General features: G+C 44.2%; 1 protein-coding gene across 1 annotated transcript; it reads right to left on the bottom strand.

Moving 5' to 3' along the window:
• Positions 1-1,197: 1,197 nt before the first annotated feature.
• On the bottom strand, positions 1,198-26,599 carry LOC149275719 (oxysterol-binding protein-related protein 5-like). The gene is made up of 24 exons (XM_089504415.1): positions 26,437-26,599; positions 25,748-25,794; positions 24,865-24,951; positions 23,083-23,184; positions 21,917-22,120; positions 21,221-21,305; positions 20,792-20,963; positions 20,121-20,307; positions 19,706-19,890; positions 18,435-18,516; positions 17,267-17,365; positions 16,730-16,826; positions 14,205-14,303; positions 13,342-13,439; positions 12,907-12,996; positions 12,096-12,232; positions 11,402-11,587; positions 10,534-10,651; positions 9,662-9,779; positions 9,177-9,279; positions 5,976-6,034; positions 3,058-3,273; positions 1,586-1,750; positions 1,198-1,397 (listed from the first exon to the last, which is right to left on the bottom strand). The coding sequence occupies exons 1-24, from the start codon at positions 26,597-26,599 to the stop codon at positions 1,198-1,200; spliced, it is 3,099 nt and encodes a 1,032-aa protein (XP_089360541.1).
• Between the last annotated feature and the right edge of the window lie 342 nt (positions 26,600-26,941).

Below are 26,941 nucleotides of genomic sequence, written 5' to 3'. Positions count from 1 at the left end.
GCAGGCAGAGTAGATCGGGGCCACAATGGGGCCGATCTGCCGGCAGGTTCCAGGTGCCCATTTAAAATATTAAGTGAGACAGAGGCACGCGATGGACGGAATAAGTTTGGCGCCCTGCAGAGTCACCCCCAAAATCTTTACAAATAAATGTGATAGTAACCCGGGGGGGGGGGTTGGCTGGGGGGGCTGGTCTTGGCTGGAGGAGATTATCACATGCGTCTAACGAGGAAGCGGCGGCCTGCGTGTGGCACCGGTGGCCATAATCCTCCACCCAGAGAATACCAAAATACTTTGGGGGAAAAATGCCCTCTGGGCAGAAAGGAAAGGGGCAATTAAATGAGGCTGTGACGTCTAGAGAGCATAAGACTCGGGCACCTGGCATAGGGGTAACAAAACCGCCATTACTGCCCCTTACTGTATACCCAGTGTACAGCGCTACGGAATTTGATTACGCTATATAAAATAATAATAATAAATAATAACAACAACAACAATAATATTAATAAATAATACACCAGAATACCCCAAACCATTACACAGAATGCACCACGAGAGCAATACTCAATACCACTATACTGTATACCACTATACCCCAACAAACCGTATACATTATCAACGCGGCGCATATACTCCATACCACTATACATTATCAACGCGGCACATATACTGCATACCACTATACATTATCAACGCGGCACATATACTCCACACCACTATACATTATCAACGCGGCACATATACTCCACACCACTATACATTATCAACGCGGCACATATACTCCATACCACTATACATTATCAACGCGGCACATATACTCCACACCACTATACATTATCAACGCGGCACATATACTCCATACCACTATACATTATCAGCGCGGCACATATACTCCATACCACTATACATTATCAGCGCGGCACATATACTCCATACCACTATACATTATCAACGCGGCACATATACTCCATACCACTATACATTATCAGCGCGGCACATATACTCCATACCACTATACATTATCAGCGCGGCACATATACTCCATACCACTATACAGCACGCCAGGTAAATATTATGGATGAAACCACGTAGTCTCTATACACTGCAAGTCCAACTCCCACCATCCTCAGACCTCTGAAATAACCCGAGATCAGCAGGTGCAGCCCTGAACTTTACCGATCCCGGCCCCAAGTGTCTCGTTTAACATCGGAGGCTTTCAGGATCTCCTGGCATGAGCACAGGTGGTTCTCCTGGCATGAGCACAGGTGGATCTCCTGGCATGAGCACAGGTGGATCTCCTGGCATGAGCACAGGTGGATCTCCTGGCATGAGCACAGGTGGATCTCCTGGCATGAGCACAGGTGGATCTCCTGGCATGAGCACAGGTGGATCTTGGTCACCTATACGTGTAAAGAGCTAAAGAAACTGTCAGAGAGGGGTCTGGCTCTCTTTTGGGACATTGCAAGCCGTGAGTCTATTCTGAGTCTGATTAGTAAATACCCCTTGGATGCCCCAGCAACGGGCAGAAACTCGCACCCCCGGCATAGGCTCAGCAGCACATTACCACCCAGGGTCTGGGGTCACTTACCGCCAGAGACAGCAGGGCCAGCAACACGCAGGACTGCCTGCAATACATTATAAGTCCGATAAGTATCGATAAGCGAAGTGAAGCAGCGATCTCCACGAGGACTGAACTGAAGCGGTCTGCGGGTAGCCGGGGACTGGGGAGTTTCCAGCCGCGATCCTTCGTCGCCTGTTAGGGGCGGAGCTGGGGAGGGGCGGGGCTTCTGTCATATCATTTGGAAACACCTTAAACAATTATTAATTCGAAAATAAATGGCGTTTTATTCTAAACAAGATCCTTTGGAATTGTTTTCACTTAAAGAGAAATGTAACCAATTATCAGATCAAAACAAAGCTTTCAAAAGTTTTATAAACTAGACAAACACCCCACTCCTTATCATACTGCCTGTGGGGAACCATAGAACGGCTCGGTCTTAATCACTCAGCATGACTCTCCTACTAAAGTAACAATGGCGCCTCTGCAGATAAAGGGAGTTTATTGAAAGAGTAACCGACATTAATGTATACAACGCTGGGGGGTTATTACTGTATACAGCGCTGGGGGTTATATTACTGTATACAGTGCTGGGGGGTTATATTACTGTATACAGGGCTGGGGGTTATATTACTGTATACAGCGCTGGGGGTTATATTACTGTATATAGCGCTGGGGGGTTATATTACTGTATACAGTGCTGGGGGCTATATTACTGTATACAGCGCTGGGGGGTATATTACTGTATACAGTGCTGGGGGTTATTACTGTATACAGCGCTGGGGGGTTATATTACTGTATACAGCGCTGGGGGTTATATTACTGTATACAGCGCTGGGGGGGTTATATTACTGTATACAGCATGGGGGGTTATATCACTGTATACAGTGCTTGGGGGGTTATAACTGTATACAGCGCTGGGGGTTATATTACTGTATACAGCACTGGGGGGGTATATTACTGTATACAGCGCTGGGGGGTGTAATTGCTAATCCTCAAAAATATTTCTATTGAGGACTGTTGGCAGGTATGTAACATAAAGTGCCAGTCCCTAAAAACTGGGGGTGAGCCTATGGTTATTGGCTCCGGGATGCAGGGTTTCTTTGGTGCCCCCTACAAGTGGCACGTATGCACTTAAACACAGACTAACATGCAAACTCACTCTAACACCACCATGTACCCCCTCAGCCCCTATATTTTCCTTATTATCTCTTGCGTTCTCCCCACAAGCCCTCGCCATGCCCCTGCCAACCCCCGCCATGTCCCCTAAGCCTCTACCAGGGACTCATGTACCGACAAGCCCCTGTATTGTCCCCCTTAGTTCCTTCCATGTCTTCTCTGCCCTTGCATACATTCGTGAGAGGGGTGGCACTCCATGGCGGTCTGCTGTAGTAGCCACGGTAGGTCCTGCGTTACTGCATCAGAAGTCGCCTTCGGTGCAGCCGTGTATGACTTTTCATTGCGCATTAATGTGGGCCGGTGAAGGGAGATCCTATGATTACCCGTGCCCCCTGTTACCCCCTGTATCCGCTGCACCAACCTTAGCACAGCAAGGAACATTCTAGTAACGCTGGTCATTTGCAACAGATCCCGATTGGCCAGGGGGCAATTGTCCCCATAGCCCCAGACCTGTGCTGGCCAGACTGCCCTGATACCTACTCCCTTCTCGTGGAGAATACTGGGTACATCTCGTGGCTTCTCTACCGTCTTTTCAGTGACTGTTATGGTGGTTGAGGTGGGCAGCAGGTAATATGTAAGATATAGAATGTATGAGTTTATACAGGACTAAGAACTTTACCTATTATATATAAAAAAGACTAAAAGGCATCACATTGTGCTAAGTGTGACAGTAAAACAATGTGTCTGTTTACTAAACCATTTTTATTTACCAACTTTCTTATTATTATTAATAATGTATTTATTTATTATTTAACTTTTCACTATTACTCTTTCTCACCCAATCTAGTTGACCCCAGTAACTTAATTGTGGCTGGAAACACACACTTACACACACATTCATGCTAACACACACTTATACATACTCTCACCCTCTCTCTAACACCAGTGGCGTCTCCAGGTTTCATATTTAGGGGGGGCACATGGGGGGCCAGGGACCAAAGTAGGGGGGCCAATTATAAAACGGTACATATACACTATATATATATATATATATATATATATATATATATATATACACACACACACACACACGTTAGACGTGCATTTTTAACTACATAATATGCACTTATCTCTTTGAAGTAAAGACTGTGATTAAAATATGATTTCAAAATAACAGCTAAAGTGACAGTTATTTTTCATTCTTTAATATTAGCCCCTGCTGACAATATATATAAATATTAGACCCTGCTGCAGATATATATTAATATTAACCCCTGCTGCAGATATATATTAATATTAGCCCCTGCTGCGGATACATACTTATATTATACCCTGCTGCCGATATACATAGAAATTATACCCTGCTGCCAACATATATTAATATTAGCCCCTACTGCCGATATATATTATTAGTCCCTGCAGCCAATATATATAAATATTAGCCCCTGCAGCCAATATTTATTGATAATAGGCCCTGCAGCCGATATATATAAACATTAGTCCCAGCTTCCGACATATATTAATATTAGCCCCTGCAGCCAATATATATTAATATTAGCCCCTGCAGCCAATATATATTAATATTAGACCCTGCTGCCAATATATTTGCCACACTGACTGCAGATCAGGGGAAGACAGTGAGAGTCAGTGCAGTGTTCCCTCCTTCTGACTGCACCGTGACATTGAGAGGTCCTCTCCCCTGTAATCATCCCCAGAGTCCCTTTGTCCCCTCATTCACTAAACCATAGCGCTCTTTTACTTACACCCTGTAGTTCAGGTATAGATCAAATAAACAACACATGGAAACAGCACATGCAACTGAATGAGATTAAAAAAAACCTTGTATTTGCAGGTATACATAAATAATGTATGGAAACATAGCATTGCAGGTATAAACCAACAGAACACACAAACCCAGCATTGCAGGTATAGATCTGGAACTGGAAATCACATGTACACTCAGCACTGAAGGTTTAGATCAAATAATCAACACATGGAAACAGCACTCCAGGTATTGATCAACTGAATAAGACATGCAAATCCTATATTTGCAGGTAAACATTAATAATGTATGGAAATATAGCCGATACAGATGAACAGAATGACACAAAACCCAGCTTTGCAGATATAAATCAATTGGAAATTACATATAAACTCTGCATTAAAGGTATAGATAAACCCCCCTAAATTAAAGGCATAGATCACTGGTCACACACCCCAAAGCCAGCCCTGGTGTCCACACTGCCCATATAGAACCTGACCAGCACCTAAGTTACACATTATGTCAACTTTGTCCCCAAACAGCTGAACGTACGCCGTTTTTGTCCCATAAAGACCTCTCCCTCCCAATCTATCCTATCTACCCCCTCTCCCTCCCAATCTATCCTATCTACCCCCTCTCCCTCCCAATCTATCCTATCTACCACATCTCCCTCCCTATCTACCACATCTGCCTCTCTATCTACCACATCTGCCTCCCAATCTATCCTATATACCCCCCTCTCCCTCCCAATCTATCCTATGTACCCCCCTCTCCCTCCCAATCTATCCTATGTACCCCCCTCTCCCTCCCAATCTATCCTATCTACCCCCCTCTCCCTCCCAATCTATCCTATCTACCCCCTCTCCCTCCCAATCAATCCTATCTACCCCCTCTCCCTCCCAATCAATCCTAACTATCCCCTCTCCCTCCCAATGTATCCCATCCACCCCCATCTCCCTCCCAATCTACCCCCTCTCCCTCCCAATCTATCCTTATCTACCCCTTCTCACTTCCTATCTACCTCTTCTCTCTAACCCCCTCCCAACTTTCTAACCCCCCCTTTGAAGTTCACTTACCTTGGGCTTGTCCAGCGGTGAGATCGCGAGGTCTCTGTATCCCTGGTTCTGCCGGCTTCACTGCTGGGCGCCGGATATGACGACATATACCGGCGCTCGGCTTGAAATGCCGGCACTGCGAACCAGGAAGAGGCCTCGCGGTCGCGGAGAAGAGTGAGAGGCGCCGAACGGTTGCTCAGAACTTATTCCTCAGCAACCGCTCGGCGCCTCTCACTCTCTCCTCCGGGTCTATTAAAAAAAAAAAAAAAGCCAGCGTTTCAATTGGGGGGGCACACCGGGGGGCACAGCATGATGTAGGGGGGGCCATGGCCCCCTCTGGCCCCCCCCTGCCGACGCCACTGTTAACACACACACTGACTCAATGACTCGAGCAGCCCCGCTTTTACCGCGTTTCCTCCTCTCCCGGGCCAGTCTCAAAATCCTTCAATTGCACCCCTGGGCCGTCCTCCCCCTAAACACTCACGTGGCATATTTGTATCGCCGGTAGGGTACCAGCGATGTGCGCTCAGTAGGTCTTGGTTCCTTGAAGCAGAAGAACAGGAAAACGTATATAAAATTGTGAGCTCCTAGAAAACATGGGCAATAGGGCAGAAAAAAAGGGGTTTAGGGCCCAAAAGGGACTGACTGGACAAAACAAGGACGCCTGGGAGGTACGCTGTGTGAAAATAGAGAAGCCGTACTCCAGGGTGACGCCGGAATGCCCGTCATCGCTTATGACCACATTACAGTCAACGTGAAACCTGCAGAAACCGTGCTGATGTTTATGTGACCACAGAACGTCAATAGCGCGAGGAGACTCATGACTCTAAAGACTCTGCCCGCTCCCTCCTTCTCAGTACCTTGATCATCACCGGGAGAGACCCTCCAGCCCTGATCCATCTGAGCGGCCCCTTTAACTCTTGCCCTGGTTCTCCATTCCAAATGCACAGGGGCAGAATTCACCCGTCTCATTGCCCCCCAAGCTAGTTTCCATGCAGCTCAAGAAAATGTATCCCGAAATACTTGCTTTGCTGCTGGTCACAACAGAAATCAGGTGACAGGTCCAGCGTTTGACAAATAACACGAATTCTGGAAATGTTATAGATTCTTTATTTTTTAAAATGTGCGTGGAATACAAGACCGGGTAACCCACCGAACGCGTTTGTCTGCAGAAACCTTGAAGATGTCCACGGCAGGTGGAGGTTCCGTCTGTCCTGGGCCTCCATCCACATGACTTCTCTTCCAAGTTTCCCCATGGTCAGCAATCCAGGCTGGGGCTAATTCTAAGAATATTAGGCCAACTGAGAGATTTAAAAGCCATTCCAAAAATCTAAAAAGTGCTGTTTCTGGGTGATCTCCTTCAACGATGCAAGAGAGGACATTCTACTGCTGGACGTTCTAGAGCAATAACTGAATAATGAGCGCGACTTCTCAACGACTGTAAAAAAATAGCCACTCCAGTGGGGTAACGAATAACGGCTATATGGGGGCTAAAGTTTATGAAAACTATATATATATGTGAAGGATTTCAAGCATATGCAGAAAGGAAACGCGTTTCTGTACTCCATGCTACATTGTATCAGCGCAGCAGACGTGCAACACAGAGGTGATAGACAGGGGAGCCTTCCAACGGGGTTATAACTCAGGGCTCGGAATTGCGTTCCCCAAATGTTTTTGGAGAAGAGTCCTAGGGTGCAGAGTTTAGAGGCCTGGAAGTAGAAGGGGGGGTCTCTGGCCTGTAAGGAAAGTACAAGGGTTTTGGGGGGGGGTGTTCTTTTTTTTTTGTGTAAGGAGGAGACACCTGTGCCTCTGATACCTTCAGGCGTTGCAGATCTGCTTGAGGTGAATGAATTATGTCACTGCATTCTGTAAGCCATGCTGGTATTTCCCCGAGCCCAGGGCAGGAAAGAAGAGGTAGTTACGTATGCTGTGATTACGTTAAAACAATGTAGACGGTTAACGTTAAAAAGAAGAACAGCTTTAATTAAGCCAACACCATCTGCTTAGCGTTGGGACACAATTATTGCCCAATGCCCACCCTGTTATCCTTATTGCCCACCCTGTCTTCCTTATTGCTCTACTAAAGCGTGTCGCAGATGACCGGTCGTTTCCTGCGAGACATCTGTTTAAAGAAAGGAATAGAAGTCTGAATGTCTCTTAAAGTAAGGGTTGTAGATGAATAGAAGAGCTTCCCAGCAGAGGTGATAGGGGCTTATACCGTGGCAGACATTTGTGCTTTTTCTATAGGAAACAGGCAGACTACATATACAATCGCGTTCTTACGAACCATCTTTTTATCGTTTTTATCGCCCAAAGATCTTAAGAGCCACAGTTTTCCGCGACCATGCAATTCGGACTCATGCAGGACTAATTCTGCTTGACCCAAACTTGGATCCCCCCCCCCCCGATTTCTATGCTATATTTTATTATTTAGATTCACAAGATGCGAGAGGCAGATCCGAGCGTCTATATGACAAACACAGAGAGAGATTTGTTAAATACAAAATAATTTGTCAGGCAAAGGGAGTTGTATTATTCTGCTGACATGGCAACAGCCATTCAGAAATCAGAAAAGATGGGTTATATTAGTTCCAACCTGACCCCAGTCAATAATGAATTCGAAATCAACTGGAGTTGAGTCCCGTTAAAGAAAAAGAATGATAAATCCAACGTACTGAATGCATATTCTGTTTGACTCCTTTTTGTTACATCAAAGGCATCTGGAATTTGTTCGTTTTATGAGGACAGCAGCACATATTAACCATCTCACCACCTGGTCAGCAGCTCAGACGGGAAGGGGTTAACTTCAAGTCACCCTCCCTATTTAAAGACAAAGTTCATGAGTATTTGGCAGGCCAGAAAGAGACAGAGGAAGACCCAATGGCGGCAACTCAGCCGAGAGGCGTCCCGCGGCGAGCACGCCGTAAACGAGCTGTGATTGGCTAGTGTGTTGAGGCTTCTGGGGGGGAAAAAAAAGCAACGTTGTTAACTTCTTAAAGTAATTTATTTATTTTTCATGTACTTTTCATCATTTCTTTGACAACCTAAAGTCAACTCAGCGAAAGGCGCCTTGTGACTCATTGTGTGACATCATGATGGTTGGTTCACCTCTTGCTGCAGCTGCCGGGTCGGTGGGTTTTGATCCCACGCAAGCCCTTTGCACGGTTGGAAGTGATCCAACTATCACTGGTTTTTCACGCTATCTGCGGTTAGAATTTGGTTACTTTGTGGTCGGTTTGTAGAGCAGGAGAGGATTCTAGAATGAAAGCTCTTTCTAATTGACTGCTGGTGAGGAAACAGCCCTCTCCTCTGCTGTCGTATGTAGAGTAACATATGATGGAAACCTCTTCCTGGCCAGGTGTCAAGGAATGCAGTTTTGACACTGTTGCTTGGGGCAAATTGTTTTTCTCCCCGTAAGCATGCAGTGATGTCATTACTTATTCCGCCACCTACTGATGCAATTCTGTGAATGGTTCCACCCAGGGCCTTAGGACCAAAAAATGTAATTCTAAGAACATTGTCGTCTGCCTAGTCCCCTCCACCTTTCGCTCGGTCTGAACGTACACCGGCTTCCATGTTTTGGAGTGATCCTCATCATCCTAACCCTCCCTGACACATGAGGTGCCATCCATGCCCAGTGGTGGCCGCTCACCCTTTCGATCCCCTGCCCAGACCCCCCCAGTACCTGTGAATCTCTTGCTGTGTTTTTTGCAGAGATGAAACCGCAGCCTGAATCTCCCGAAGTTTGTGTTTTTCCTTCCCACACTGAGGACAATGGGCGGCAAAACCTGAAATACAACAATTACAAAAATTCATTCTAATATCTAAGGCTTGTAAAGATTCCTTTTCTAAGCCTCTGACCCTCTACTTTTAGATTAATCTTCTAACATTTCTCCTCTTTTAACAGCAGAGACCTTCCTACTTGGTCATCTGTCATGAAGGAGCTCCTTACCAGTTCCGCGCGTGCATACCGTGCATGTTATATGGATGGCATACTGACTGCCCGTATCTCACAGGTTACCTGTAAATGCTACACGCGGGAGAACTGAATAAGGAGCAAGGGCAGGAGCCAGGAGAATCGCATTTTGGGGGGTTATCTGGGTTATCTGTAGTTCCGATGGCGTTACCCCATTTCACGTTAGTTTTTTTGAGATACGAGGCAGGTCGGACCTTCGCTATCAGAAGAGTCATGCGCGGGTTCTGGGGTGGAGCAGCTGCTCTCGGTGGTTTGGCTGCTGATGGAAGGTTGCTCGCTGGACTTGCGGTGTCTTCCGTCTTGTATCGTCCTCTAGAAAAGCAGGCGTGAAAGTTATAAGAAGTCCATTCATCTCATGATAAAAAGCTGTTATCTTCAAAGTACCAATAAGGGATCTAAGGGGATCAGCAAAGGAACCCTAGAACAGAACCTTTACAGTCATTAAAAAAAATCACTATTTACACCTCCACATTCTAATGTTTTTTGTGTATCAGTGCAATTCTCTCATTCCTTCACTTAAAGGCCAACTATTTGTAACTCGGAGCAAAGTGTTTGCTGTAATAATCGGACAGCGGTGATAATGTGATCATACCGTGCTGATTATATTTATCACCATCACAAAAAACTAACTTTGTGCTATAGACCTTTTGCTGCTGCCGGCATGCTGGATTTATTCACCATCACACCTTGGGTTGTGCCATGGATCTTTTGCTGCTGCCGGCATGCTGGATATATTCACCATCACACCTTGGCTTGTGCCATGGATCTTTTGCTGCTGTCGGCATGCTGGATATATTCACCATCACACCTTGGCTTGTGCCGTGGACCTATTGCTGGTGCCGGCATGCTGGATGTATTCACCATCACACCTTGGCTTGTGCCGTGGACCTTTTACTGGTGCCAGTATGCTAAATACATTCACCAACGCAGGGGAAGCCCACCTAGCATGGTGGGCATTTTGTGCTGAATATATTATTCGCCATTGCATACAAAGCCTACGTTGTGCTATGGACCATGTGCTGCTGCCAGCATGCCGGATATATTCACCATCGCACGGGAAGCCTACCTTATGCTGTGAGCCCTTTGCTGGCGCCAGCATGCTGGTTATGTTCCTCTTCACGGTTTGCAGAATGCCGTCCTTCTCGTATTGCGCAATGTCGGTGAGCGGGTGCCAGGGACGGGTGCTGAAAATTCAATAGCATTCATCGCGTAAGTCAGATTTTCCAATGAAGTGAAGCTTCTGATGGCTGCAGTAGAACAGCGAGGTCTAAATATATATTTTTATGGCTGCTAATAAAAACAAAATGATTTATAATGTTTTGATTACGAAAAGCAGCGACGATCGAGGCACGGATGCCTCACAAGGTTATATCTCTAATATAATTCACCTTTAAATCAAACGTCTGGTTAAAAAAACCTGCGTTCTTTAATTAGTGAATAATTATTATTTTCGTTACTTGCATTCAAATTTGAATCCCTATAATTTTTGGGGGGCTTGGAGTCCTTAAAAGCCTAGAATCCCCAGAGTAAAGTAGAGTGAAAACTCTCCACATTTGTGAAAAATGGCAGATAGTAGCCCTTTCCTCCCCATTTAAGTCATGACATTTATGTCCAGTGACTGCTCATGACATCATGGAGCACAGGGGATGTTATGACATCAGCTTTGGAGAAAGGAAGCCTTTGTTTATTGTGGGGTTACCGCAAATTTGTGGAGCTTCTGCCATAGCGCCTAAAGGAACCCATTTATATTTTTAACCTTGGTCCACAAAATTTTAGGTCTATGGGGATGATGCAATGTGGCACTCGGTGACTTTATACAAAGAACGGCTCTGGGTGAGGGTGGGACGCGGACATCCTATGGGGTTCTATAACCTATGCACATGCTGAATTGTTCATTGCTGATTGGATCTCTGTCTCTGAGAAGCCATCCTTACTCTTGGTGCTTGTACTGCCATTCTTTCAGCTCCTCATTGTAGACAAAGAGATGAGGACTCCACTCCGCGTTGCTTTCTCTCCGCACACTCGCTGCTTTCCTCTGAGCCTCTTCTAAAATGTATTTCTCATCCGTCGCCTGCTGCTGGTTCCCTTCATAGATTGCCGTTGTCACATGCTGCCATAACCTGTGACAAAGATCATTGCACTCTTTTCATTTGTTCTACCACACTCCTGCATACTTTATGAGACACCATCAGCTACACTGTGTCACTGGGATATCTGTCAAGCTTTGGTGTGACATAAGACGAAGGGTTTCTTTGTGTTGGGAAAATATAAATATATTGTTATGTGTACCAAGATGACTTCTGTTTTTGGTCCTTGGAGAATTTTATGTCTATATCGGTAAAATTCCCTTTTTAATGGAATGAGTGCTTTTCGCGTAATGAAGAACCCAGTAGAACCTTTGGAAGTTCCTTCAGCCATGGCAGCCCTAAGGATTTATTGACCACGTTTCTTAAAAAAAAATAAAAAAATACAAATACTAATGGTATCTTCCTTGAAGAAGGGCTGGAGAATCACTGTTTTAGCTGGAAAATAATAGTAACTTTAGGGATAGTGTGAAGTCTCGTGTCTAGAAGACCTTCAGGACCACGAGCCTCCAGGACCTCTCACCATTCTATAACCCCTCTGTACCTCTCTGATTCCATCTCTGTCTGTTCTTCAAACAATACGATGTGACGCTTCAGTCTTTGTCTCCGGATCTCTGTGGTCGGATTCCAAAATACATCCCTGGTGCCGCTCTGAGCGTCATTCAGAAAAACTTCTCTGTCCTGTAAGGAGAGAATGCGATAAAGCCTTTGCTTTTTTTTTTTGTCTTTTCTATGAAGTATAAGAATCGCACCGGGGACACTGCTGGCTGTTCTAAGCTTCTAAATTTAGTAACTTGTAAGAAAAGAGGAGCAAAATAGTCGGTTGTCAGGGTTTTATGTGATTTAGTAAATCGGGCACATAGAGGACAAAAATGATTCGGACTGCGATAGACATGGAAGTCCACATAAAATGTAGGGTATGTGTCTAGAGGTACGGCTTTGTGACGTATTCATTGCAACTTAAGTAAACAAGTCAGGGATTTAGAAGAAGAATACTGGGTTTTATGTACATAAACCATAAATGAATAGCAGAGGTCGGTGACTTATACTGGTTTAGGCAGACTAGCCCTGGGGAAGGCAGCAGTCTCCCCCCGAGTGTGTGTGTGGGGGGGCAGATCGCCCTCTTGAGTCATTAAGCCCCCCATGATTTTTAATCACCCCAATAGGCCTATTTCCACTATGGAGGCCGTGCGTTAACAGGCGCTCTGTGTCTTTAAGATATGGAGTCCTGGGAAGTGATGTCATATACCAGCGATACTATCATTAAAATGGTTTGTTATCCTTTCAATTCCATTATAAGTTTCCTAATATTAAGTCGCCGTCATCGTACGAAGTGTAGAATAAATTATTCTCACCCAGTGCCCATCTAGATTTGCCAAAACTTCACCGCCAGCTTTGATTTTCCCGGATATCTGATTAAGCGTGTCACTGCCACCAAAAAAAGGCTGAAAGAAACAGATAATATAACATATTTTACAACAGAAACAGCAGACACAGATAAAGCACAGCATTCCTTCCTTATGATGTCATTACTGCAGAGGGATTAATCATTTACTAGATCATATGTAGCTTGCTTGGCTGGTTAATTTATTTATATATCGACGTTTAGGTCCCCACCAACATATAATTCGTAAACCCGTACGATCCTTCCCACCTAGTCAAAGAATTGGCATGTTGCTACACGGTATCTACGCTTAGTTACCCATTTCACACAATGAGCAGTTCCTGCTATTTCTTCTTATTACTAATTATGATCATATAATAAAAGAGACCTCTTATAATTAGAGTACCTTGAGCTTGAACTCCAGCTCCGTAGAATGTCCAGTTTTCTGGCAATCTATGGTAACTTTCCCTCCCAACTCCATGGTCATGGTGCCATATAAGAGTCCTAAAGTAGACAAGATTAGAGGCCTTCAAAAAGCATGAAACCAAGGGATGGGGTAGATGAGATGTTAGGGTAATATTATATATCCACTACTCCTTTGGGGCCAATTCAGGACATAACTTGCAGATGTCACTCATAATGTTGGACTCTCCTAAGGTCAATGCTAGATACTCCAGCAGAGACATTCCTTGGGGAACTTTCAGCTGCCCCAGTTGCCCAACTCTAGTGACACGAATCACAGGTGGACCAACCATCTGACACTCAATAAGTTAATAAAGGGCAGTAAAAATAGGTCATTTTGTAGACTAGAGATTTTCTTTAGCCAAGTTAGGTGGCTTCTTTCTGAGGTTTTTAGTAATTTAGCCTCAGATTGACGGGAAGCTGTCGGCAGACCTCAAACCGATGAAGACAGCCGCAACTTCCCGCTTCGTGGAGGCTACCCCTGCTTATCCTCGCAGTGACCTCTGCAGCCTCTCCAGGGTCTTCTTTTTAAACTTTAAGGTACATCTTTTATTGCAAGGCAGCAGCATGGATGGCCTTTGCTCTTGCAACAGGAACAACCTAACAATCAACTTCATGTATCAATATTCTTATGTGACTCACTTTTATTAACCATTAAGGAAGGACACAGAGACAGATTTCTGTTACAAAGTGATAAGCGTGATATTCTCGCCATATCAACCAACGGAATGTTCCGCTACTTGCTGAAATTTGTACCATGAAGCCCAATAATCCCAAAGCATCCCGTGTTTTATTACAAACTGGTACCTTTACAGTGAGCATACGGCATGGTGATGATATATTCTTCCTCCCGCGTGAGGAACGTCAGTCTGGCCCTTCCGTCTAATATGGCGGAAAGCGAGTTACCTGGAATGTATAAGAGGGAATGTAGTGTAAGCAGTTTGGCCGCGTCAATACAATATGCAGAAAAACTAACGTTATCTCTAAAATGACATCGTACGCTGTGCTCATATATAGAGGGATATGGGTAAAAGAGGCAATGTGAAAACCTACTTTGCCTACAAATCCCAGCATTCTTAGCCAAGAATTGGATGGATGATTTTAGATTAATAGCCCCAAGGGGCTGGTGTGTGAACGGACCGGTTATCTCTCCTTACAATCCACATTTTTTATTTCGAGCGAATTTTTTTTTTTTTTTACCCCTTAATGACAGCGCACGTACATGTACGGCTCAAAATGCATTGTTTTCAATGGGTTTAGGGACCGCCCATTGTCCTTAAGGGGTTAAAGTGGATCATCAAGTCTAGGCTTCCAGGATCTCCTCAAATAAATACAGGTAAACCAAACACCTGACACTCAATAAGTTGCCTATAGCACATTTTGTAGACTAGAGAATTTTTTTTCACGTTAGGTGGCTTCTTGCTGAATTTTTTTTAGTAATTTAGCCTCAGACCGACGGGCAGCTGTCGGCAGACCTCAAACCGATGATGATAGCCTCGCTTCGTGGAGGCTACCCCTGCTCATCCTCGCAGGGACCTCTGCAGCCTCTCCAGGGTCTTATTTTGAAACTTTACCAAAACCATTTAGTAACCTTTCAATTTTATATTAAATAAATATAAATATATTAATAAATGATTATTTATTAACATAAATATATTTAATACATATTCAGAGGCACATCCGAGCGATGGACTGCATGCCTTCAATAAAGCTACACGATGACCATATTATAATAGTCCTAGATGTTATTGAGAGGTTTTATTTATTTATTAAAAGAGACATATGTTTCCATGAGGTGGCTATTTACAAAGCAACAACTTGTCCTGGGTTGGGTCCCATGGTGAAAATTTTTGGGTTCTTGTACTTATTTCCTGCTGACTCTGCAAAAACTTTTATGGTGGGTTATTTCCTTGTCTGAGATGTTTGTAATCATTGAATACTTTTTGGTTACTCTCATGGAATTTGCTTGGTTTTGTTCTTACTAGTTTTCGTTGTGACACGACTTACGTGTTTTATTGACAACCCATGTGTTTACGCTCAAAGAAACACGAGAAGCTCAAGGAATATGTGTTTTGAGGCTATCCAACTTGTTTTGGACACGTGCGCATGCTTGTCATGGGCCAAGCCAGTCAATCAGCCAACGCATGTCCCAAGAGACGTTCCCGGGAGAAAACATATTGCTGCGTTTTCTCCAAGGTTTGTGGAAGGAGAAAATGGAAAGTTTCTGTCAGGACTCGGGTGAGCAGGTCGGGTAGGAGCCCAGATGCAGGGGATACTTGAGAGTCTGTCTGTACCCCTTGATGCATGTTGGTAGGTAGGTACAGGCAGGCACACAACAGATGGAAAAGCAGGACTGGATGGTAGCGAGACAGGAGACAGGGGAGCTGAAGCAAGGACTGGCACACATAGCTTGGAAGCCTACTGGCACGGTGGATGGCAGGAAGCCCTTCTGACAGTGCAAGCGACTTGGAAGCCCTTCTGACAGTGCAAGCGACTTGAAAGCCCTTCTGACAGTGCAAGCGACTTGAAAGCCCTTCTGGCGGGGCACGCGACTTGGAAGCCCTTCTGGCGGGGCACGCGACTTGGAAGCCCTTCTGGCGGGGCACGCGACTTGGAAGCCCTTCTGGCGGGGCACGCGACTTGGAAGCCCTTCTGACGATGCAAGCGACTTGGAAGCCCTTCTGACGATGCAAGCGACTTGGAAGCCCTTCTGACGATGCAAGCGACTTGGAAGCCCTTCTGGGGGGCACGCGACTTGGAAGCCCTTCTGGGGGGGGCACGCGACTTGGAAGCCCTTCTGGGGAGGCACGCGACTTGGAAGCCCTTCTGGCGGGGCACGCGACTTGGAAGCCCTTCTGGCGGGGCACGCGACTTGGAAGCCCTTCTGGGGGGGCACGCGACTTGGAAGCCCTTCTGGGGGGGCACGCGGCAGGATGCCAGGGACAATTCAGGACCAGGTACAGAGCCACAGCAATAGGCTGTTCACACCGCAATGCAAAGGCCTCGAGTGAAAGGCAGAGCAGGTATATAAAGGCAGGGCTCCACCAGGTAACAAGGCTCGGCTTCTCTTAGTAATTAGATCTGGGTGCTGCAGAGAGGGAAGGGTGGCCACTAGTGGCTGCCGCGGATCTGACACCTAGAATTTTATACAGATTCCTGGCTGACAGGGTGGAATCCTGACCCATTTCCATTTCCATTTCTTTGGTCTTGATACTTGAACACCCTTTGATCACTAAGGTTCTATAGGTTATGTAAAGGACCAGAAGCTGGTATGACTATAGAACGTCTCAGCCAGGTTACTAGCAGGTAGCGGACTTCTCTATTTGTAATACCGTAAAATTTAGATCGGGCCAGAATGCTCCCCGTAATGCAGAAACCATCCTTTCTGTTGCTGACATGGAAGGCAGAGACCGGAGGGTGATGACAAACCTACAAGGATAGAAAGACACATTTTACCCCTTGGTAGGTATTAATATTTTAATAATAACATTATTTTAATATTCATTAATATTATTTTTATAATAGCAGCTTATAAATGTCTGCTGATGTAACGGTATCCATACAAAGAAAAGGAAAAATGTCAAAATATTTTTCAGAAAAGCACTGAAACCCCTTAGTAAATGCATTAAATATATGTGACTGTTCATCTATGTCGAGCCCACGTTGGTCACAGTATATATATATATATATATATACACGCTGTACGGCAGGACAGACACACAAAATATACACATTTTTTCTATTCAAACATATATGGGAAAAGTTAATGATGTATCCGAGAAAACATTACGTTTGCCGATAAAACCATATAAAAAATATTCCCAAAATCATACATACATTAAGATGCGGGCGCGCGGGGCGGCAGTTACCTGCTCCGCTATGTAAAACGTGTGACTGTTTGTCTGTGGATGGAACCAACAGCAGCGGAACGTCTCGCCGAGAATCGAGTTATATGGCTTTTTTATTCCCTAAAAACATAAATGATAGAAATAGTAATGGTTTAGGGATTGTATAGGATTAGGGGAATGGTTTAGGGATTGTATAGGATACGGGGAATGGTTTAGGGATTGTATAGGATTAGGGGAATGGTTTAGGGATTGTATAGGATACGGGGAATGGTTTAGGGGTTGTATAGGATACGGGGGATGGTTTAGGGATTGTATAGGATATGGGGAATGGTTTAGGGATTGTATAGGATTAGGGGGATGGTTTACGGATTGTATAGGATACGGGGGATGGTTTAGGGGTTGTATAGGATACGGGGGATGGTTTACGGATTGTATAGGATATGGGGAATGGTTTAGGGGTTGTATAGGATACGGGGAAAGGTTTAGGGATTGTATAGGATATGGGGAATGGTTTAGGGGTTGTATAGGATTAGGAGAATGGTTTAGGGGTTGTATAGGATTAGGGGGATGGTTTAGGGATTGTATACAGGGCCGGCCGAAGACTTAACGCCGCCTGGGGCGAAGTTTAAAATGCCGCCCCCCGCCGACGCCGGGGGGGGGGGCGGCATTATCTACCCCCCCCGGTACTTACTCTTAAACAGTCCTGCGGCGAGTCTCCCTGTGCTGCCACGGTGCCGGCTTGTAATGCTGAGCGCCGGAAATTCGCGTCACTTCCGGCGCTCTGCATTACAAGCCGGCACAGAGACCGAACAGGGAAACTCGCCGCAGAGGAGAGAGAGAGGGGCGCCGAGCGGGTAAGCGAAAACCACTCGGTGCCCCTCTCTCCTCCGCTTCAAAAAAAACAAAAAAAACCCGCTTGGGGTGGCAAAGTGCCGCCCCTTCTGAAGTGCCGCCTGGGGCAATTGCCCCAGTCGGCCCCATTGTAGGGCCGGCCCTGATTGTATAGGATTAGGAGAATGGTTTAGGGATTGTATAGGATACGGGGAATGGTTTAGGGGTTGTCTGTGGCTTTTATCAAAAATTAAAAAAATAATATACATATAATAGCTTCCTATATATTTTTTTTATGATCTTAGTGGAGCATATTTTGTGATTTTATTTACTTTTTTAGTTTTTTTTTTTTTTTTACCTTCGGCTTCTTATAAAATCCAGACAAATACCACTTAACCACTTGCTTCATCCGGCAGAACGGATCGTCTTCAACTGCCGCTCTGTAAGTCAGATCAGAACATTACTATCCGGTCTCTAAAACACGGCCACACATTCTCCTTCAGGCATGGGTGATGCTGAAATACTAACAGCTTCCGTGTCTGAAGTATGCGACGGCTACCATCTTATCAGCTCCGTCTTCTGCATTTAGTGGAATAAGCCTCGCGGCAGAATGTTTTTATGCTGGCAGAATATTATCACCGGTAAGTATTTAGGGACTTTTCCCTCCCTCGACTGTTTTGTTCTAAAACATATTGTGCAACTAAATAAATCCTGTAATTACGAGGCAAACCCACCTGTACATAAGATAACATCAGACCATGATAAGAGTTATATAGTATTAAGACTGTCTATAGAAGGCAATGGGGAAGTGGGGAAGGCTCAGTAGGCTCTTATTCCAGACATAAACTATTTGTTTTTACCTAATTTGAACCATTAAAATTAACTGCCTAATTTGGTTAAATGTCAGACAAATCTTTAGAGCTCCGAGGTTTACTGCCCCCGATGTCTGTTACCCCAGGGGGGTTACCTTTTGGAAATGGTTTAGATTGTTTGCTTATTTACATACATGGCCATATTATCAGTTTGTTATGTTATATACTACTTGTTATGTCCTGTCTACCCATTGTACAGCGCTACGGAATATGACGGCGCTATATAAAAGAAAAAAAAAAACTTATATTGGTGTTGCTGAGCCATCCCTAACAGTGGTACTTTTACCTCGTGTGTAACTCCCTCTAGATTGTAAGCTCCTTTGAGCAGGTTGTTCTGTTATATACTTCTTGTTATGTCCTGTTTACCCATTGTACAGCACTTTGGAATACGACGGTGCTATATAAAATAATAAATAATAGTAATATTGGAACAAGTGTATTTTAGAAATGACCCCCCCCCCTTATACTTCCAGGAAAGAAAATGACTGCCCCTAGTGTCTGATGTTGGTAGTGCAATTAATTTGTGTTTAGCATCCAGTTGGTTTATTTTTATTATTTATTATTATTTATTGTTTTCTATAGCTCCATCAAATTCCGTGGTGCTGTACAATGGACAGGACATAACAAGTAGTATATAACAAACAATATGAAGTACAGAAACAACAGGTGAGGAGAGCCCTGCTCAAAGGAGCTTACAATCTAGAGATTGTATATTGATTGGGATGCAGGATTTATTTCACCGGCATTGAGTACTTACTGGGAGAGTATGTCGGCGTGGTAGTAGTAATCGGAAAGCTTGTTGAGGAATGAACGTGGCTCCAATATGAAGGTTGGTAAAACAACCCTAGACAAGTCCATTCCCGGCCTCATTTGTTTTAACAAAGTCCACATCAAGCTTTTGTTTTCATCTGAAACTTTCTCCGTTTGAGACGCTTCACCGATCTAACGGAGGGAAATACATTATTATATTCAAAGGTGGTGCCAGCCAGCTTCTGGCAACTTTTCTTGAAACGTCACTTGGGTTATGATGTCATAACGTCATGATGCTCAAGACACAAACAGGCGTAGAAGCTCGGCAGTGGATACTTTTTATCTTTGTTTGGGATATGGGTGATGGTTATACCAGCCCCGCCACGCAATCGCAGAAAGCTGAATCTTTTAGCCCCATTTACCTCCCCAAACTCCTCGTACAGCTCCTCCATGTAGGTTGTTCCTTCTCGGTCGAGGGAGATGTCTCCTTGCATCTCGGACTGGTCGCTTTCACTTGTTTTGCGGCTGTATTCGTTTTCGGATTCTTCTATGGTGTCTTTCTCCGACTTGTCGGACAGGGCATCGTTTTCCAGTAAAGATTCATTAAGCCTGGAAGCCAAGAGACACAAACATACTGTAATTAACCCTCTCTAGCCTTTTATAAGGGGCCGCCATCTTACCATCATCCTAATTATTATCAATAAACACATTGTGACTATAAAAACATATCTGTATTCCAGCTAAACGAATATATATCTCCCTAATAGCTGCTCATATTACGCTAACGGGATATTGTTACAGCTACCGCTCTTTGTACGTCTCGTCTTTTGGAGTATTCTTCATCTAATTGAATAAACATACATTTGTTGCAGCCAAAGCAAGAAACGGATCATTCTATATAAACCCACTTAGTTTCCATGGTTACTTCCTATAATGTCCTTCGCAGGTGGAAAAGCTGTCAATCACCTATGATTGGAATATTTTGCTTCTGTAGAACGTGACGCCGGTTTCATTAACCCATACATCGGTAACGTAATGTTTCCGTTTGCATAGTTCATCTCAAAGCGTATTATTACATGGACTCTCGTCTTACTGAAAGAGCTCGTGTTCAGAGATGGTGGCCGTCTGGAGCAAAGTGTACAGGCCGGTGTGATTGACCTCAGGTGAGACAATCATGTCCCCGTCTTTCCCTGGCTTCGGCACATTTATCTTAAAGAGGCTGGAGCAACGAAGAGCCAACTCAAGAGCATCCATCCAACATCGACCTGCAACAGACGAGGATCACAAATAGCCTAAAGCTTATACCAAACGTATCACCACCTTATTCTTCGTACCCCCAATAGAATATCAGAAGCTTCTATTAATATCTGACTTCTCCATGTAACCAAAGTAGACTTTTCACCCATATAAAAGCTGAAGAGCTCTCCACATCAGACTAGTTGGCCTTCAACACTGATACTTTGTAACACCGGCTAGAAAACCATTATCTCCACCATGGACAGTAACGAAGCCCCCGGCGTACCGTCTGATTCCGAAGCGGCTCTGAATATGAGGTGACTGCTGGGCAGAGGGAGGGTGATGGACCCGACGTTCTCCCCCTTCGGACCCTGCGAAATAAGAATAGTATTAATACAGACAGACGGCTTATATTCTCACTCCAGTAACTGGAGAAGGGACGGCGCGAGTCGCAGTAAAATGCCCCGGAGCCCACGCAAAACAGACAGGAATATGCATTTAACACAAAATTAAGGAATTTTATAAACATTTCTTTGTGGGGGGGGAGGTCAAGAAAAATCTTTCATGAAAACCCGTTGGAATACTGGTGCTTCTCAGCTCTGTTATCAGACGTGACCTACATTCTGCGCTTGGGAATACGTTCTTATAGAATAGTCACCAGAAATAGCATCTTATGCAACGACAAAGAAGACTAATTGCAACCAAAAATGACAAACCTTCATCAGAACGAAGGTAAAATGAGCCTAAAGATCTTTTTTTTTTGTCTAAAGATATACTTTAGACAAAAAAAAAAACTAAAGATATATTTTTTTTGTCATAAATCAAAAGCTGAGCTGATATATTTTTTTTAGATTACTTAAACAAATAATATTATCATTTTAATTTATCAATTCAATAAATAAAATGATTAATAATAAAATAATTTAGTAAAATTAAATTAAATACAATGAATTTTAATGATTTTTTTCTGTACATGAATTACCTTGACGGCCCAAATTGACTGATCCAGCGGGTGATAAAGCTTAAAGCAAAACCCATCCTTTTTCGACGGCCTCTCTATCAGTTCACAGGAATGTAAAAGCAGCGTTCCTACCCACTGACCGATCTTTGGAGTTTTATATATTAGAAGTAATCCCGGTTTCAGAACGCACCACAGCTTAGTCCAACTCTTCAGCGTTCCGCGGATCTAAGATATACATCAATATATATAAAAAATATTTAATTCTAAAATATACAATAGGTATTATAGAAAATATATATATTAAATTATAAAATATACAATAGGTATTATGGAAAAAATATATATTAAATTCTAAAATATACAATAGGTATTATAGAAAATATATATATTAAATTATAAAATATACAATAGGTATTATAGAAAAAATATATATTAAATTATAAAATATACAATAGGTATTATGGAAAATATATATATTAAATTATAAAATATACAATAGGTATTATAGAAAAAATATATATTAAATTATAAAATATACAATAGGTATTATAGAAAAAATATATATTAAATTATAAAATATACAATAGGTATTATAGAAAATATATATATTAAATTCTAAAATATACAATAGGTATTATAGAAAATATATATTTTTGGTTTTAGCGTTTCAAGATTGATTCCATTAAAAATTTAATTGATTTAAGTGGATGATTAAAAAAAAAAAAGAAATTATCACTTATTATAAAATTATTCCAAAATGAACATTTAGCATTCCAAGAATTCCGGATTTCTCTTGTTCAGAGTTTCTGTTATCCGTTGTGAATTGTTACTATTTTTGACCTTTTATCAAAATGTAATAATTGTAATAATAATATATAAAAGTAATTTTATAGGGCACAGAAAAGACAGGAAGATAACGGGCATTTCCCTAAATAATTGCCCCAGGCACCTAGAAGGCTGAATAATCAGGAAAGCGGTCCTTTTAACTAGAATATGCCTTTTTTAGTGCTTCATAGATCTGCAGTTCGGCCCCATCGTTGGTCTCGTCTTAGATTCAGGAGCCGTATGTCTATCCCATGCATGTTTAATACCCTCTCACTGTATTACCCTCTACCACTTCCGCTGGGAGGCTGTTCCATTTTTCTACCACCCTCTAAGTAAAGCACAAAATTGTTCAAGCAGAGCACCTTTAGCCAGTCTGCTACAATCACCACACTGGGGTCTTTTAAAGCACTGAATAGCTGCTTGGTCGCTCGCTTCTTCTCTTGGCGGTAATTTTTCTTCTGAACCTGTAAAAGTCAAACAGAGATCTCAGCTCCGCCATAATGATAAGATCTGAAGTACGGGTGTCAGCCAATGATTTAACACAGGTGAAAAATACTCCATGTACTTTTATACATATATGGCGACTGAAGCTTTAAGTCTGCTGGCTGCGGTTCCAGTAAGAAAGGGGTTAATTTCTAATGATTTCAAATTGCTAATTGTTTGTGTTATGTCCTAATTAGCATACGTGGGCAGTTTCGGCTCCTCTATGCAAATAGCGGGTTTGAGAGATCCCTATCATTGAAAGAAATAAAAAAAAAAAAAAAAAAAAAAAAAGGAAATCCTCAGGTTCTGCTTTTTAAGCCTAAAATCAATACTCCGGGAGCTAAAACTCGGCAGGCGGGTTACCGGGTATGGGAGCAGGGGGGTTACCGGGTATGGGAGCAGGCGGGTTACCGGGTATGGGAGCAGGCGGGTTACCGGGTATGGGAGCAGGCGGGTTACCGGGTATGGGAGCAGGCTGGTTACCGGGTATGGGAGCAGGCGGGTTACCGGGTATGGGAGCAGGCGGGTTACCGGGTATGGGAGCAGGTGGTTACCGGGTATGGGAGCAGGGGGGTTACCGGGTATCGGAGCAGGCGGGTTACCGGGTATCGGAGCAGGCGGGTTACCGGGTATGGGAGCAGGCGGGTTACCGGGTATGGGAGCAGGGGGGTTACCGGGTATGGGAGCAGGCGGGTTACCGGGTATGGGAGCAGGCGGGTTACCGGGTATGGGAGCAGGCAGGTTACCGGGTATGGGAGCAGGCGGGTTACCGGGTATGGGAGCAGGGGGGTTACCGGGTATGGGAGCAGGCGGGTTACCGGGTATGGGAGCAGGCGGGTTACCGGGTATGGGAGCAGGCGGGTTACCGGGTATGGGAGCAGGCGGGTTACCGAGTATGGGAGCAGGCGGGTTACCGGGTATTGGAGCCGCCGTATTAGCGCCGCCCGGGAAAAAGGTTTATTTTAATTATAAAATGCATCACAGCTGCTTCCGAACAGAGCCGTAAATCAGAAACAGTTGTATCGTTTTGTACAGAGGACTCCTCCGGGGCCATCGCGGTGCACTAAGGGTTAATTTGTTCACCCAGATCTTAGCCAAAGGCGTAGGTCCTTAAACCCCAGGCGGCCGCGCAGCGAGTGACCGGAACATCCCTATTATTCTTCCCCCTAATCCCATTAACCCCGCGACGCTCGCATTAAACCTTCGGGCGGAAATCTCTCTGATTCCAGAATCTGAGCCGTCTTTAATATTTTATCCAGAAACGAGGGGCGTCTAGGATGAGAGTCTGTGTTTTTTATGGTATTTTGCCCTTCGTGGATCTGGTGGGTCGCACCCAACGAAGGCGAGTCGAGACGCGGACCTCCTGGCTCTCTCTGCTCACCGGACCCCACTGACGAAGCCCATAAGGCTGAAACGTACGTCTGGGGTTGTTGGTTCCGTCACGCAGAGGAAATTTGCCCCGCATTACGGTTCTGGACTGCCCTTTGGGTCGGAATCAGACCGATCCGTCAACGGAGATCTTAGCTCTGTAACGGCGCAAGAGAACTAAACGGCGAGAGGCGGGGAACGCCGCGCAGGACAGGCTATGGAGCCGCTATCCGTCCTCGGTGAGTTCATCTCAAACCTTTTTTCTCGTACGGATGAGCGGTCGGCGCACTCACCTTCAGAGCGTCTGTCCTCGCTGACTTAGACGAGGGAGACGCGCACTCCTTATCCGCCCCGTTACAGAGCTTAAAGTTATTATCCGTCTGAAAAACAGAAAGCGAATGTCGGTTTCCCCAAATCCTGCGTTTTACGGTTCTGTAGGCCGAATAAACACGCGTGTGTCTAATGTGCACCACGGGAGAAGCCAACCTACACAGAAACATAGAACCTGCCGGCAGATCGGCCCCATCCGGCCCCCGTCTACCTGAGTGTGACAGCTCCCCTCCAGAAGCTCTCGTTTATCCCACTCTTTCATACATTATGAAACCTTTACTCGTTAGAATCAATATTTTAGCTTCGGGGACTAAAATCTGCGTTGTGCTCAGAATTTGTTCATCTCCATATCACCGGCGTCAGCGCTCCTCGGCGTGATCGATGCGTTCGGCGCGCGTGCCGTATGTTTATTGGAGCCGTGACCTTAATTATTAATGACGGGGCTGTTTCGGGGGTATTTAGGTGCAGTTTCTTCACTTTATATGATTGGCTCCAAAATCAAACCACTAAAGCTTTATCATTTTATTATCCGATCGTCTATCGCTCATCGTCCCCAAATCCACTCATTATGTTACATTTTATTTATAAAGCGCATTCGGCCCATCTATCTGCCCGTTTTGCCGAGATCAGTCGTTGGTCTCGTCTTAGATTCAGGAGCCGTATGTCTATCCCATGCATGTTTAATACCCTCACTGTATGACCCTCTACCACTTCTGCTGGGAGGCTGTTCCACTTATCTACCACCCTCTCAGTAAAGTAAATCTTCCTTACGTCACATCTACTGTGAAACGCCTGTCAGGTATGTAGTATTAATTTCCCGCTTTAGATAATAAGAGGGAACAGTACCTTATTAGCAGAATTTGGCGAAGGGAGAATTTCATCCTTCAAGACCGGTGAACCAGGGAGGTCCTTATTGTTTCCTGTGGTAAAAAAAAAACCCAGTATTTCAAGAGTTAAAGCGGTTGGAATGTTTCCTAGAGAAAAGCAATTCTTTTTTTATATATATTTACCATAATTGTGCAATTACATTTTTTACCAATTGTATTAAATTAGTTTATTTGAGTCCAAATGTCCAAAATCGAGGTGAGACCCCCAACGAAACAAACAACAAGACAGAAGAATCAGGGTCTGACATGGTGCATCCACTTCTTAAAGCTCTCCTCCGCTAAACCCCCAGTAATAATGGCCCCATCAGAAAGCCCAACGCAGCCAATGGACGTGAGCAGGGGCCACGGAGGACAAAGTGGTGTTGAGGAGCCCCAAATACTCGGGAAATATGGCTTCCTCTCATTTAATGACTTTCAGGCACACCATAAAATACAGCCAACAAAGCTTTAGAAAGCCCACGTTACCATGGAAACCTTTCACGTGTAAGTGGGTAAAAACCCAACAGGAAAATGTTCCTCAAAGGGCCTTTATGTTGTGATGTCACGAGCGTTCACATGACATAATACAAAGAGACCCGATGTACGTCAGAGGACTAAGCTTTACGATATGATTAACTGCGTCGTTGCTGGCTCATAATTAGGATCGATTTGGAAGAACATTCTGGAAATCCTGACCTTCGTCGAGGGGCGCGATCTCGTTTTCAGCGCTGAAGGACAGATTCCGCGTTAGATGGTTTGCCTCGTTCTTCTGAGCGGTAATTGCTGTGGGGCAGAGGGAGAGCCGCCGGCGGATATAGTTCTCTTCCTTCATCGTGTGAGTCGAAGACGTTCTCTGCAAGGAGAGAACACACACAAAAAAAAAAAATAATAATAATAATAATAAAAATAATAATAATGATAATAAAAATAATAATAATAAAAATAATAATATTAATAATGATAATAATAAAAATAGTAATAATAATAATGGCAAACCGAGTCTAGTCGTGGTCTAGTGGTCTAGTCAGGTGTAGGCCGGGCCACCCTAGGCTACTCCACGGCGAGAAACGTTATTGAACACAAACAGCCACAGCTGGCGCCAATAAAAGAAAGGATGAACTTACATTAAATCAGGAAAAATAAAGATAAACGAGGAGACGGAAAATAAAAGAGG

The sequence above is a fragment of the Sceloporus occidentalis genome, unplaced genomic scaffold (genome assembly GCF_023333645.1).
Source record: "Sceloporus occidentalis isolate IW3139 unplaced genomic scaffold, rSceOcc1.0.p SCAF_270, whole genome shotgun sequence".
Lineage (NCBI taxonomy): Eukaryota > Metazoa > Chordata > Lepidosauria > Squamata > Phrynosomatidae > Sceloporus > Sceloporus occidentalis.
The sequence above is the reverse complement of the archived record's forward strand: the minus strand, read 5'-3'. Positions and strand labels throughout refer to the sequence as shown.

Excerpts from the sequence above, each read along its gene's own strand:
- LOC149275719 (XM_089504415.1), bottom strand. The coding sequence starts at position 26,599 with ATGAAGGAAGAGAACTATATCCGCCGGCGGCTCTCCCTCTGCCCCACA. Across the intron at positions 3,274-5,975 it reads CGGCGATACAAATATGCCAC|TCACTGAAAAGACGGTAGAG; the intron begins GTGAGTGTTTAG and ends CCACCATAACAG. Across the intron at positions 1,398-1,585 it reads TGGCCCTGCTGTCTCTGGCG|GTGACCAAGATCCACCTGTG; the intron begins GTAAGTGACCCC and ends TTACACGTATAG.